The sequence below is a fragment of the Ictalurus punctatus genome, chromosome 7, assembly GCF_001660625.3.
Source record: "Ictalurus punctatus breed USDA103 chromosome 7, Coco_2.0, whole genome shotgun sequence".
Taxonomy (NCBI): Eukaryota; Metazoa; Chordata; class Actinopteri; order Siluriformes; family Ictaluridae; genus Ictalurus; species Ictalurus punctatus.
Window position 1 is genome coordinate 12713395 of NC_030422.2, and position 15905 is coordinate 12729299.

Here is a 15905-nt window from a genome sequence, read left to right on the forward strand (position 1 = left end):
ACACACACACACACACACACACACACACACACACACACACACACACACACACACACACAAAGAGTGCTAGTGTTATCCTTTTAAAGAGCCTACAAATGAGATTAAGCACAGAACCTGTGGCCATCTGGAGTTAAAACATAGAAACAGAGTTGGGTCAGTGTGACAGGAGCAATTGTTCAATTCAATTCAATTCAATTTTATTTGTATAGCGCTTTTTACAATTATATTTGTTATATTTACTTTATTGGTTTATATGGTACTTATATAATTGTGCCTAGTGCACATAACTTTTTAAACATATTTTTAAATGAAACCTGAGTTATTTATTCAGAGCGTAGGCCACACACACTGCTGCAAATTGTACTTAAACTCCCCGTGTATTGTTCAATTATTTATCTTAGATCATATTATTTGGCACCTTCTTTAGTTATTCAGAAACTACAGTGAAGTAATGGGAAATGTATGTAGTTACAGAAGTGAGGCATGTAGTTCATGACCTGATGATGGCCACTAGCAGTGTATATTACATAAGAGCTTAAAATTGTGAGTTTAAGCTCGTATTTCTTGGGAACTCTTTCTGTACTTGGGCACAAAGATACACACTCACATGTAAACACCCACAAACACACATGCACACACCCTACTGTGATGTGTTTTCTCCTCCATGTAACTGGGATTAGCAGTGAGCAAAGATTAAGCAAATTAATGGTGAAGGCACGGCCCAAAATAACTCTGTCTCCACCGACCAACATGAGAGAGCAGTTTAACACCTTTCAGCTCAATATGGGAAGATTGGTAAGTGTGGAAATCCTTTTTCAGTGTGTTTTATTATTATTATTTTATAGTCTGCTGGCTTTTCTAAACACTTCTTTGTAGAGTTTATAGAATAGTAGCCTTCCTGTCGCTGTGTGCACTAATATTTTTTGTTTTGTTTTGTTTTGTTTTTAGTGGGCAAATTTGAAAGTAGGTGAAAAAATATTGGTGAAGAATGGTTAATGTTAAATGACATATATTATAACCTTTACCAAAAATTTGTAGTCTCTAAATAGAAATATTTAAAATGTTTTGACTGTTGGGGAGATGAAAATATTAATAAAAAATTCCAATTACTATAACTAATGAAAGCAATATATACTATAGAAATATATATTTTAATACAACATTTTTCTATAACTATTTTTTTTCTTTGCTACCTAAATGCTGGTTGTCAGTTATTATAGAGTTAGATCATTTTGCTTTCCTTTGCTTAACTTAACTTTACTGTTGCTTTAGATGCAGTGTGGTTCTGATTAATATTGTTTTGTGGTTCTGAAGACTATTTTTAAAGTAGTTGGTAGACACTATTTCTCATTATTCGTACAAATGCTTTAGTCAGATGAATTTGTACAATATGAATAACTTAAGTGTGTGGCCTTATCAGAAAGAATGACATGACCACCAATAAAATGTTGTGATATTTATATTGAAGGTTTTACTATAACTCTTGAATAGACTATTTGATAGGCATTTTTACATAGACGTCATGGAAAAACAGCAATAAACTGTTCATATATAAATCAGATTTAATTGAGCTACTGTGCACATTCTTGTGTTTGCCTCCTGGATGTTGATTACCGTTAATGAGATAAAGAGATATTCATTACTCTGACGCATACTGAATTCAGTCATAGAAATTAGAGATGGCATGGTATCACTTTTTCTTTTCCAGTACTGATACTGAACCCTTCAGTATCCATCAAGTCTCTTTATATGTTAATATTTCAAGTTCCAAAAAAATCGTTAATCGATATGTCATATCGATTGTTAAATAAAGCTGAATCTTCGTAGTGATTCTGGACTTGAATAAGCTTGATGGATATAATCCTAGAACTTTCCTGCTGGCACATGTGAGATCAGGTTTTATTATCTAAGTATTAGCAAGAACAAAGCCACTTCTATGCTGTCATATTTATTATGTGCACTCAGTTCTGATTTTTGAGTTTGTATCTCTCTCTCTTTCTCTTTATCTCACATAGGCTGCCTTTACAGTGAGATTATGAATGACGCATCAGCATTGCAGAAGGTTGCACTACAGGAACAGTCCCCTGGCAGTGGCCATACCTTGGTACCATTACGCCAGCCATATATGAGTGAGCCTTTTGCCTCAAGGCGTGTGTGCTTCTATAAAAGTGGAGATGCCCAGTTTAGTGGTTTGCCTGTGGTCATCAACAACCGCACCTTCAAGACCTTTGAGGCACTGTTAGACAGCCTGTCCAAGCGTGTTCCACTGCCATTTGGAGTCCGCACTATTACAACACCACGTGGCCATACAGCAGTCCGTTCTCTTGCTCAGCTTCACCATGGCCATTCATACATCTGCTCGGATAAACGCACCGTCAAGCCCATCAACTTGGAGCAAGCACGGCGCAAACCACCACCATGGTACCATGCCAGGCCTGTCAGCAGCAGGCAGTTCAGAAAGAGGCAGAGTCCTGGACAACGCAATATGAGAAGAAACGAGCATGCTGCCCTACTGCACACCCCAAAGAGGCTGGTGGTTTTCCGCAACGGAGATCCAGAAGTCAAGCATACACTTCTGCTGCAGAAGAGGACCACACATTCTTTAGAAGCACTGCTTGATCATATATCTGAGATCATGTGCTTCCCTGTGCGCAGGTTGCACACACCAGATGGAACGAGGGTGAGAACTCACTCAATGTTTCATCTTTTTTTTTTTTTTTTTTTTTTTTTTTTACCCCTTTGAGGGTTTTTTTCATTCTTTTTCATTCTTTTCACCTTATTTCGTCACCTGCAGTTCAGTTTAGCAAATTATCTGCTGTTGAAAGGAGTTGCTGATGAAACAGGGTGTTTTCTAATCTGTGAATAAATGCCAACTGCGTTGTGAAGGTTTACATGAATGTTTCTGTGATTCGCTATAAAATGAAAAGACAAAACCTAAATAGACTATGAAGGTAATTCTATGAAGGTAATTTTAGTTAAACAATTAACAAATTCAATTCAGTTCAATTAAAAAATAGACTTTCAATTAACAGCAATTAACAATAACTGATAATGAAATTCTTTATCTAGACATTTTAATGAATTTATTGATCATTTAAATAAACAACAATAAAAAAAACAGACTTAGACGTAAATAATTATTACTGTTATTTAACAGAACTGTCTAATTTTTTAACTCTTGGGACTCAGAATATGGGCCTTACTATAATTAGTCATTATGTTTATTTAAATAATAATAATAATAATAATAATAATAATAATAATAATAATAATAATAATAATAATAGTAATAATAATAATAATAATAATAATAATAATAATAATAATAATAATAATAATAAATAGTATAGTATGTAATTAGTATGGCAATAAATGTCACGTGAAGACGACCTTAATATTTCAGGTGCTTCGATCTCTGTACACATTTATGAATACACTAAGGCACATGTGGATTGTTTTGGACTGGTGAATACAAGCTCTGCCAGCCAGAAAATTCCTTTTCAGAACAGGTTGGTGTTTCTTTACTTTGGTTGGAATCAGTTTTTTCTTCTCTCTGCCTAAGTTACTTAGTTGACTAACACTGTCTAAAGTAACTACTAAAACATTATTTTTGGGGACTGTGCGCTAGCTGGTTAGGTTAGCTTGTTAGCTTGCTAATTTTGTCTAATTAGTGCTACAGACACACCTGATCAAACACACAGGCAAATAATATTACTTGTCTTACCTTTGTTAGGGAAAAAAAAAATAATCATACTGATGATTCTTATGAAAACAACTCTTGTGGACTCTTTCACCAGCATCATAATCTGTTTTTTTACAATCTCTGAACTTCTGAGCTAATTGCCACACTTTCTCATATTTATGCAGGTCATAATGATTTAGATGGATTAATTAACTATTCTGTATATAACACTGTCAAAGTGTAAACTTATAAATATCTATGTAAAAATGTGATTTTGCATTCATTGTCCTAATATAGAATTATTTATTTTTTAAAATAATTCAGCAGATGCATTTTCTACATTAACCCTGACAAGGGAACCATAGCTTAAGAAAAAAAAAAAAAAGAAAAAGAAGCAGTCTGCTACAAAGCCAACAGTTGTAAATTCTCTTTGCAAATCTGGCAAATTTTGACTTTGATGGAGGAGAGTGTAATGCAAGCATAAAAATGAGCACATCCACCATGACGTGTCGTCAGTGCTTGACTTCCCCAGAGTTCTGATTCCATGTCCTTCAGTTTAGCTTTAGTTTTGTTTTCTCTACTGTCTTTCTGTTCATTAGTTTTCTTCCTTACATTTATCCTCAACACCTGTGTCCAGTTAGTGAGTGTGTATATATTTCTGCTATGTGTTTAGGTTCTGCTTTGTGTTTGTTTCTGTTGGTTTCATGGTCATTCACATTTATTTGTTTTCCCAAATGTATTTGTCATGTTTCTTTTAGGTTATTAAAGCCTTTGTGCACTTGTTGTCTCACCATTTTTTATTTGTTAAATGCGGTTACAATAGTATTGTGTTTGTATCCTTTTGTTTAAAATGGGTAAAGTTTACTGATCAGATCACAAGCTTTATCTAACAATTTTTAGGTTATATTTTTATTTTCATAGGAATTATTTACAATGGCTCTTTAATCCAAACATTTAGTGCTGGATAATCTTTTTTTTTTTTTTTTTAATCTAAATCAAATTTACAACATAGTAAATTACTGTAATTTAATTTAATACGTTACGTTAGGTATAAGATTCAGAACCAAATGTGCAATGTAAACTAAACTGTACAACTTTTTAATTGTTGCTTCCCTAAAAAAAATAACCCTCAAGACCATGGCAAAAAAAAAAAAGCCAACAGTTTGTGGATATCTATTTTCATGGGATTTTTGGTTGCTATATATGCTTATACATTTTTCTGGAAGCTTTGACCATGTAACCATAGTGGTGTATGGTGATGTTTTTCACACACTATGGGCTTGTCTACGGTTGCTATGAGCATAAATAACATGGTTAAAGACGACCCATCACCTTGCAGCATTAAGCTTCTTTACCATTTCATCCTATTATGCTGGCCTGGATCCTGGGACAAAGCCTGGGACAAAGTGGGAATGTCTTGGATGCTCTGTAGTCTAGACATCTAACAACTGAATACTACTGCAAATGTAATCAGATAGACATTTTATTAAATCAAATTCAATCACATTAACAATTGCAGTTGTGGCCAAAATGTGTCAGTGCACGCTAGCAATGTGAAAGAAACAATGCTGTTTATAGAACAATTGCAGTCACATAACATATATACATGTAAACACAACATGTTTAATTAATGAGTTTTAATTCACATGAAATATCTTGGTAATTATTGGTGGCACTGTGTAAATATTAAGTGGACATTGACATTAGCGATAATATTGCTTGCTGTCAGTTTTATAATTTGTTTTACCTAGTGTGTAGAGTGCAATTGGCATGTCACTTAGGGACATAGTTCCATAACTAACCATCATGAAAATATGTTTTGCTGTATTACAGGTGGATTCACTTCCTGCTCTGATCTTATGTTCGGGTGTATTGGTAGCTGCTGGCCGTGAGCCTTTCAGAAAAGGAAACTACGATGTTCAAAAGCCCTTTGCGCCAACTTGGCTGCCAGCAAAAACTGTAGGAAGGCAGCATCCTGTAACTAGTAAGTATACCACTCTTTGTCCACTTTAAATAGTGAATACAGCCAGACAATTTCAGAAATTTTAATCACCATCACACACTCCTGTTAAAATTTCAGGTTTTTGAAACCAAGACTAATCATATCAGATCTTTTCCACCTTTAATGTGATATAGCAACCAACAAAATTCAAGTGAAAAACAGAAAAAAAAGAAAAATCTTCAATGCCTTGGTTATGTAAATGTGCACACCCTTTTATAATGGGCATGTGACTGTGCTCAAAATGAACCAATCACATTCAAACTCACATTGAAAATTAATTATCATACACCTGTTATCAATGAAGTGATTCTGATTAACCCCAAATAAAGATTGGCTAGGATTTTCTCAACATCTTCTTGGTTTCCTTCCACTGTTGAAGCCAAGGTCCACAAAGAGCTTACAAAAAAAGAAAAATCTCATTTTCAAAAGGTATTGATCAGGGGAAGGGTACAAAAGAATTTTCCAAAACATTAAATGTACTCTGGACCACTTTGAAGGCAACAAAGTGGAGAAAATGAGGCACCAAAGTGACATTACTAAGAACAGGATGTCCCTCCAAAATTGATGAAAGGACAAGATGAAAATGTGTCAATGAAAATACCAAGAGACCTCCAGCAACATTAAAGGAGCTACAGGAATATCTTGCAAGTACTGTGCAATCCCTGCAAGTTACAACAATATCTTATATTTTTCCAAATGTCTATGGTATGGGGCAGAGTGGCTAGATAGTATCCCTTTCTCACATAAGACTTAAAGCCCACCTATATCTTACAAAACATATAAGTGTTCCAAAGAACAATTACACTCATGGTGAAGCATGGTGGTGGAAGCATCATGCTATGGGGCTGCTTTTCTTCAGCTCGTACTGGGGCTCTAGTCAAAATAGAGGGAAGCATAGATACAGTCATGGGAAAAAGAAAGTACACCCATATTCAATTCTATGTTTTCATTTATCAGGGCCTAACTAACAATTGTGTCATGATCAATAACTTCTAAATACAAACAAATATCCTCAGGTGCCAACAAAAAAATCACAACAGATTTCAATATGTCATCATTTTCCCCAAAAGGTAAACCAACATTCAGAATCCAGGCAGGAAATGTAAGCACACCCTATAATTCATTAGTATGTAGAACCACCTTTAGCAACAATAGCTTGCAGTATTTTTTTTCTGTAGGAGTTTATCAGTCTCTCACATCGTTTTGGAGAAATTTTGGCCTTCCTTATAATATTGCTTCCTTACAATATTACTTCAGTTCACTGATGTTCGAGTGCATTCATTTATGCACAGTTTTCTTAATATCCCACCACAGCATCTCAATGGGGTTCCGGTCTGGATTTTTTACTTGGCCAGTCCAACACCTTCATTTTTTTTTATTCTTTGGCCTTTCAGATGCCAGTTTGCTGGTGTGCTTGGGATCAATGTCCTGCAGCATGACCCAATTTCAGCCCAGCTTAAGCTGCTGGACAGCTGGCCTCACATTTGTTTCAAGAATACAGGTGCATCTAAAAAAAATTTGAATATCGTGGAAAAGGTTTTTTTCTGTAATTTAATTTAAAAAGTGGAACTTTCATATATTCTAGATTCATTACATGAAATAAAATATTTCAAGCCCTTTTTTGTTTTAATCTTGATGATTACTGACAAAATCCAGTATCTCAAAATATTAGAATAAAGAATTTATAATACTGAAATGTCATCCTGAGAAGAACTCTAATCAGGTAGTTAACTCCAAACACCTGCAAAGGATTCCTGAGTCTTTAATCTCTCGGTCTGGTTCAGAACACACATCCACAATCATGGGGAAGATGAAAGTAAATTTTGCATTTCATTTGGAAATCAAGGTCCCAGAGTCTGGAGGAAGAGTGGAGAAGTATAGAATCCAAGTTGCTTGAAGTCCAGCGTAAACATTCCACAGTCAGTTATGATTTGTGGTGCTATGTCATCTGCTGGTTTTGGTCCACTCCAAGTCGAGAGGCAATGCAGCATCTACCAGGAGATTTTATATTATGGAAAAAATTAACTTTTCCATGATATTCACATTTTTTTGAGATGCACCTGTATTCTGGTATAAAGTGGAGTTCATCATTGTCTCAGTGACTGCAAGTTCCGTAGGTCCTGTGGCTGCAAAACAAGCCCCTCCACCACCAGGCTTGACAGTTGGTATGAGGTGTTTGTGATGATATGTTGTGTGTGCTTTTTGACAAACATGGCACTGTGCATAATGACCAAATATCTCCACTCTGGGCTTAGTCCAAAGGATATATTCAAATGCAAATGGTTTGTTCAAATGCAATTTTGCAAATCTACGTGCTCCATATTATTTTTGGACAGAAGGGGCTTTTTCCTAGCCACTCTTCCATGAAGCCATTCAGCCATTCTGTCTTTTTCTGATTGTGCTGTCATGAACATAGACATTAAATGGGCTTACAGAGGCCTGAATGTCACATGATGTAGCTCTGGGTTTTTCTTTATATCTCTGAGCATAAAATGGCCTGACCTTGAACTGAATTTGTTGGAATGGCCACAACTGGAAGGCAACTGTCTTGAAAGTTCTTTCTTTGTAAACAGTCCTTTTCAGTGTAGAATGGTGAATTTAAAACTGTTGTAGATGGCCTTATGACCCTTCCCAGATTGATGAGCAGCAACAATTGCTTCTCTGAGGTCATGGCTGATGTCTTTTCTTCTTGGTATTATGTAGACACACACCTGAGTGCTCCAGAATATCAAATCACATAAAGTTCTGCTTTTATAGAGGTAGTCATATTTCTCGCTGATTAAAGAATGTTGTGCGTTTTATTAGTAACTCCTGACTGCTAATTATGCTAATGATTGTGGATATTGGAAGGGTGTATTTATTTTTCCCATCTGGTTTCTGAATACATATTGCTACCTGTTTTTGTTGTCACCTGAGGTTATTTGTTTGTTTTGAAAAGTTTTAAAGACCACGCAATTGTTCTTTAGGCCCTGATAAAAATGTAAAGAGGTCATTATCAGCATGATAATTATCAGCATGATAATGACCCAAAGTACAAATCCAAGTCAACAGATTAATGGCTTTAGAAGAATGTCAATGTTGTGGATTGGCAAAGTCAGAGCCCAGGTCTAAATTCTATTGAAAACCTGTGGAATGACTTAAAGAGGACCAAGCACAGGAGATTCTCTTGTAGTTTGATAGAACTGGATCATTTTTGCAAGAAAGAGAAAATCAAATCAAGAATCAAAATGAGCTAAGTTGATAGGCATTTACCCAAAAAGAGGGAGTGTTGTATTACAAGCAAAAGGTGCTGTAACAAAGTATAAGATAAGGGTGTACACACTTATGGATTCAGGTTGTTGTATTTTTTTTTCCTAAAACATTTCAATTTGTTTTTCACTTTAATTTTGTTGGTTGCATTCCATTAAAGGTGGGAAAAGATATGATTATCTTGGTTTCATTTACATCACAAAAACCTACCATCAACTGTACAAAACACATTTTGTGGGAGCAATGTGAGATATAAATCCAACATTATTTGTTTCCAAGCATTAAAGCAAAGAAAATATACTGCAAATTGCCTGCAACTGTTTAAATTTATTGTCATTAAAATGGGCTATGGGTCTGCAGATGAGATTATCTAAGAAGTGCTGAGGCATTGGTATTTGCTGTGTTAACCAGCTTGACCTATATCATGCAACATGCATCATAATTCGCTCACATCATTGCTGGTTCTAATCCCAGTCTCTTCCCTTTTTCTCCCTGTTAATGCTTTCATTGTGGTCTGGCCTGGATAATCACACTGATACCTGATATCTTCCTGATGCATCTACTTCTTCCATGTCTGTGATTTCCGGTAAAATACTGACCTGTTTTTTTCTTCTGCTGCTTTGTTTATGATAATCCAATTAATCATAATTTACTTCTAAAGGAAAAAAGAAATCTATGACTAGCAGCACCAAATCTCGACCTTTCTCACCATCTTCAGAGCGCTATATTGTAAATCAGTTACACAACAGTTTTGCAGAAAGTGCATATGACCCCACTGGTTCTGTGGAAATGGAAACTGGTCAGCTACTAGAATCTGTTGCGGAGACGGATACAGTCACCTGCATAGATGGGGATCCTAATGAATGCATCTCCATGCCCACTGATGATGACGTTGAGAAATCTTTTCGAGTCAATCAAGATGGCAGCATGACTGTAGAGATGAGGGTGCGCTTGACTATTAAAGAGGAGGAAACTGTTCATTGGACGACGACACTCAGTCGGCAAAGTGTTACAAGTGTGATGAAATCTGACTTGGATTCACATTCTGATCTGGGTTCAGCTTTAGCAAACAAGATTGCCCCTGATGTTGGCAGTGATGGCTCAGCAATCCAAAGGTGTCCTGAAGAATATAGCAATGTCTCTACTAATAAATGTCTTAAAGCACTTTATGAAGAGATGACTGAAGGTAGGACAGAGGAAAGCATCACAGTAAAAGACCCTCTGCAGCCACTTCCAGAACAGAAACAAATATCTGTTGAAACCAAGAGCCAAGATACTGTGCAAAGACTGGACACGTCTAGGGAAGAGGCAAGCAATGAGCAGGAGCACTGCCTGGTAAGGCAGTGCAATAAACACCCAGTACCTAAGCCTCGTAGCAAAGGCACATCACAATTGCAGGCTAGTTTGTATAAATCTGCAGAGAATCTGCAACTACAGGATAGTGGGCAGGAGACAGTGCTCCACATCTATGAGCAGCAAACTCGTCAGAAGGGTTTCCTTGCCAATACACAATTCTATGACCAGGGGATATGCACTTGTGGTACTGTATTTTTTGCACCCCTTGACATGGTTCCCACTTCTAGTAAAGACTTGGGGACTGAGCCCAGACCTACTACTGTTTATGGGTCTCTCCAAAGACAAGAAACATTCTTCCCCTCATTGGAGCTGCAAAAATCATGTGAACAAAACACCTCTCCAGAGATCAAAAACAAAATGTCAAAAATGCATACTCCTCTAACTGAATATTCTAAAACATCAGCTCCTAGAATGATCCCAACAGCAGATACTAGCAAGAAAAGAAAGAAAGTAAGAGTTATTATGAAAAAGAGTCATATTTTCCATATGGCCACTCATGAATATTGGAGAAAAGATAACAAAATTGACATTCTGAAAGAGATCAAGAAGATAAGAGCTGCTATCTTTAACCAAGCTGGAGTTATGAGAGGTGTGACTGAACAGTACAGAGCCAAATCTGTGAAGAAATTATTAAAAATTAAAAGAACCAATCTACCTATTGCTCATAAACGTGTTTCTTCCACATTACACCAGAATTTTCAGATGCAAATTCAAAGTCCAAATGAATTATCTGCAAAAGAACACCATACCAATGACAAGAATCCTGACAAAACTGACATATACCAGGGGAAACTAAGTGAAAATTTTAGCTCACGGAATAAACATTTGCTTAATGTATCAACCAATAAATGTACCCTAACACGGCAAACATCAATGCAAGAAGAGCAATTGACACAGGAGCAAGAGACACAAGAGCTTAAAGAAAGCATCTCCCTTCCTGCTCTGCATTACTCTTCCCCAGTCTTAAATAAATATGTAGAACTCTGGCTCCAAAAGAGTGAATCAGAACCATCTAATGACCAAGAACAGGTGCCACCATCCAACTCTTCACAGGATTTAGAGATAACTTGTGAGTCTCCAGGTGCTAGACTGGCATCAGAAAATAATTTAACATCTCCTATTCCACTAGATAGTACTCCCAGAAACATGCAAAAGTTTTCAATGAAAGAGCTATTCAATTCCTCCCCAAAAAGAATCACACTGGCTAGAGGTTCTGCCCAAGAGCACTCATCCATATCCCAAATGAACCCGTTGAAAGGAGACACAAAGTCACCTCAAAGTAGTACAGTGAACATACCTCTACCAATGGCTCTCTCTCAGAGAGATAATCACTGGAAAATAATGTCTTCAGAAGAGAATTCATCACTAAATGACAATTCGTTGAGCAAAACTATTGCCCATAATGTTTCACAAGAAAATATGCATTTGCCAAGAAATAGGTCTTTAAATAATGCAAAGATGACTAGTTATGCTGTTTTAGATCATAATTTAGCCACATGTGAAAAATTTTCTTCAAAAGAAGAAATAATGCAACTTCCCCAATATGTGAAAAAAGATGAAAACACAGATGAGATCTTGGGTAAAACATTCAGTTGTGCAAACAGCCATGTAAAACCAACATCTCTTACTAGAGATCCTTCTTCAGAAAAGACTCTATCCAGCCAACACTCCATTGAACAAATACCCAAAAACAACACTTTGTCCAAGGCATCACTATTCAGCAATCAAGGTGTGGAAAAAACAGTCTTTTCTAAGAATACAACATTTAACGAAAAGCCAAAACCTGGACATTCAGGTATTATCATGGAATCTAAATCTACAATCACACAGGGGTTGGTAGGCTCATGTGAAAATGATATATGTACATCTTTAACTCCACTGTCAGAGAAAAAAATGCCAGTTTTCTCAGCAGAAAAATCATATACAGTCAAAATGGCAGTAAGGCCTGATATGAGGCATGTTCTAGATGAGCTCTGCTATTTTATTAATTCACTCCGTGAAGCAACACAGCACAGGCAGTGGTCCTGTTTGGAGAAATCTAATAGCATGCCCAACTTTTCCTCACACTTGGCCTCTACTTTTGGTTCCTCTTCACGAGTGCTCCTAGCATTCCTTTCAGTCATGACGTTGAAGGATGGTCTGGAGAACCTGAATGCACTCCGCCAAGATGAGAACAGCCTGAGTTGCTCGGAGGCTTTGATCATGCTTCAGTCTCTTAAGGAGATAGCAGCTATTGAGGATGAGAGCCAGCTGAGAGCCAACTTAGATGCTCTGCAGAAATCAGCATCTAATCAGTTGTTGCAGAGCTGGAAAGGTTTCCAACAACTGAGCAATATGTCCATGAGTTCCAGTGTCACACCAGAGTGCAATAGGATTGGGTCTTACAGTGTGTCATGCTCTGAGGAGGAGGCAATTCAAGGGCTTATGGAAGAACTAGGTGTTCCAGACAGAGTTCGAGAAGAGTTGGCTGCTCTCCACACCCAAGAAAGGGAGAGCATCAGGGGTAATCAGGTTGAGAGATCAGAAGAGCTGTGTGAGTCACCTGAGAAAAAGGTGTATAGATATACAGGATCAGGCTTAAAGGAAGAAAGGGTCAGGTTCCCTGACTGTGTGCTTGAAGATATAAACACATATGTTCAATTTGTCATTGATAAAGCTGTTTATGCACATAGCAGTTCAGAGGTCACTATGGCACATTCATTGCTTGGCACTGAAAAAGAACTCGAAGTGGTAACTTGTGAACAGAAAAGAAATTCCTGTCACATGGAGAGAATACAACAGGCTGACTACAAACTAGACTCTAACGTCTGTGAAAACATCTTGGAAGAAAAGCAACAAAGAACTGAGGAGAAAAATATAAGGCATAAAGGGAAACAGGAAATTTATGAAAAGCAGGAAATACATATAAAAGAGATCAAAGACAGTGCAGTGTTTGAACAGAGTGGAGTGACACAAGGAAGAACTATAGCTAAGGATGACAGTGTAGAGGAAGATTACATTATGGAGACTGATCCTAAATATTCTCAGCCACTACATTGCAATGAAGAAACGGAAGAAGTGAAAAACCTGAGGGATACAAATGAAATGGATAATGGAAAAATGACTGAAATGTATCCCAAATTATCAGCGTCAAGTAAGAGTAAAGAAGGCCTGACCACCTCTGAAGAGGAGAAATCCAGCTTAGAAGTAGAAAGCTGTGATGAAGAACATATGAGCTTTTCTGAAGATCAAGTCAGTAATAATGAAGAAAATCCTCAAATAAATCCAGCAAGTGGTTTACAACAGAAATATTCCATGATTGAGCCCCAAGCAAAATGCCAAAGTGAAGGACTGATGAGTAACATGCAGTTATACAGTAAAACAGAGAGTGTGAAGAAGAACACTGGACAACCTGAAATGCAAACTACTTTGCTTACTGTTTGTCTGGATCATGAAACAATACATCAAACAGAGAAGATTCATTCTGAGGAGAAGCAAGTGGTTGTAGAGGTACCAGGATGCTACACAGTTCATCAAGGAAATATTGATAATCAAAAGGTTTGTAGCCCCCAAAAAGCTGTCGTATGTGAGAGAAAGACAGTACAGGCTAAAAAGAAGAATAGTTTAGTAGCAGAGCTCATTAGTAACCTGGAAACATGTGCACAAAGGCCTAGCAGTAACCCTGAGAAGTTGGTGCACAGATTTGTGGGTCACACTGAAGTATCAGGCCCAGATAACTTAAATAATGTTGCTTTAACAGATGAACTGATAGACACAACCTCAGAAGCAAACTCATCTTCATTAGCATTTAGCTATGATTCTCGAAGCAGCTCTTTGGCACAAGAGCCAGAAAGAAGCATTCAGTCTAACAGAGTGAAGTTCATCAGGGATATGTTTCTTGCTAAGAGCCAAACTAGAACCCAGAATGGGCAGAGACAACATAGTCCGAATTCTGATCTGTCTGATTCCCAGCCAGAATCCCCAGACAGTGGGGGAAACTGGTCACAGGAGGCATCCAGTGGGGAGGATGACACAAGCCGATTAGTTATTGCCAAGGGTTTTGTCAGGAGAACCATTGAGAGGCTCTATGGAAGAGGTAATTCAAGTAGTGTGGGTGCAGATACTATGAGATCCCCATCTGCCATGAAAGCCAAGAAAAGAGAAGGTCCTGGAAAAACCAGTGTATCTAGTCTGGCCTCCTACCATGAAGCTCGCACTCAAGAAATGACTGACTTATCATACTTCAGTGCTACAAATGCATCTGATATCTTTAATGCACCAACTGATTGCGTCACACTGAATGAACAGTTGGGAGCTGGAGATGCTCATCTAATTGACAAAGGGCACTGGTTACTTGCAGAGAAGCAAACTCGTGAATCCTCTCCAGAGCTCCAGGAAGGTCACAGAAAGGGGAAAAACAGCAAAAACATATCAGTTGAGCCTGAGCAACATTCTGGGCAGAAAGAATCTCTTCATGAGACTCTGCCTTCCACTAAGCTCAAAAAGTCATCAGGATCAAAATTTACTTATTTCAACCTTCCAAATGCAAGTGACTCTGAGCTGGAGCCAGAAGAAAAAGGGGAAGTTAAAGTGTCCCCTGCAACCCAGGTATATAAAGCCATTGCTGCGAGAAACAGCTTTCTACCTGCCTTTAGCCCACCAGTCTTAAAGAAAGCAGATAATAAGGTACACCCAGTGATAGAGGATACAACGCTTAATGTGGTTACCCAGCCCGTCAAAGGACAGAGTGCACAAACAGGGGTCATAAAGCAATCTGCAGAACCTGATGCCCTGGAGATGCTGTTTGTATTTTGTGGGCAACACTGCCCAATACTGTAAACTGCATATTTAGCAATTGACATTGCTGCAGTAGTAATACTGTGAATATATACAGTAACATACTCCAATACTCATGATGACCTAAGCTGCCTTACGTTCCTTGTTAGCATAATGGCTTTTTGAAAGGCAACAGTTCCTGGAGGTGCTGAAAATGATCTTGTGCACCACCTCGATTTAATTTATGAAGCACATCTGTTGGATACTGATTAGCACTTAAGGTGAAAGAACATGAATAATTTAGTGCCTAATCTCTCTTCACATCACTGAACTGTCAATTGTTCAGTGCTTGTGTTCATACCTTTTATCATATAAAAAAAAGGAAAAGAATTGTATTTAATTCAATACATGGGGGGGGGGGGGGGGTGTTTTATATGTCCCCCTTTTGGACATTTTCCCTGTGACTTGTTGGTGATGCTAAAGAGATGTAACCTGAGCATGTTTGTTTACATCACCTCCATCTGAGGCAGGGTAAAGGAAAGCTTGATTGGCAACTTGAATGCTACCCTTTGCATTATGGTAATCTCATTTTGACCAAATACTTTAAAGTATCAGAGACGTTCTAGCTCCCAAGATGAGACACAGATGTGGATGATAGAAAACAATAACAATAGAAAACATTCCTTTGTGTACAGTCAATGTATATACTGCATTTATGGTTAGACACCTTTGGACAATTGGTTAATGTGTTTTCAAAATACTGTATTTTCTAATCAATAAACTTTATATGTACATATATCCTGAGATATACCCTGCAATAAAATACTGAACAGTAAGTTGGAAAAAGACACCAAAAACAGA

General features: G+C 37.4%; 2 protein-coding genes across 2 annotated transcripts; both read left to right on the forward strand.

Moving 5' to 3' along the window:
• The first annotated feature begins 2035 nt into the window (after positions 1-2035).
• LOC124628327 (oxygen-regulated protein 1) lies at positions 2036-2798 on the forward strand. The gene has a single exon (XM_047156728.2). The coding sequence runs from the start codon at positions 2036-2038 to the stop codon at positions 2741-2743; it is 708 nt and encodes a 235-aa protein (XP_047012684.2). The 3' UTR covers positions 2744-2798.
• Positions 2799-9608: 6810 nt separating this feature from the next.
• Positions 9609-11014, forward strand: LOC128633011 (oxygen-regulated protein 1-like). Its single transcript, XM_053681480.1, has 2 exons — positions 9609-10878; positions 10983-11014. The coding sequence occupies exons 1-2, from the start codon at positions 9609-9611 to the stop codon at positions 11012-11014; spliced, it is 1302 nt and encodes a 433-aa protein (XP_053537455.1).
• The last annotated feature ends 4891 nt before the right edge of the window (positions 11015-15905 follow it).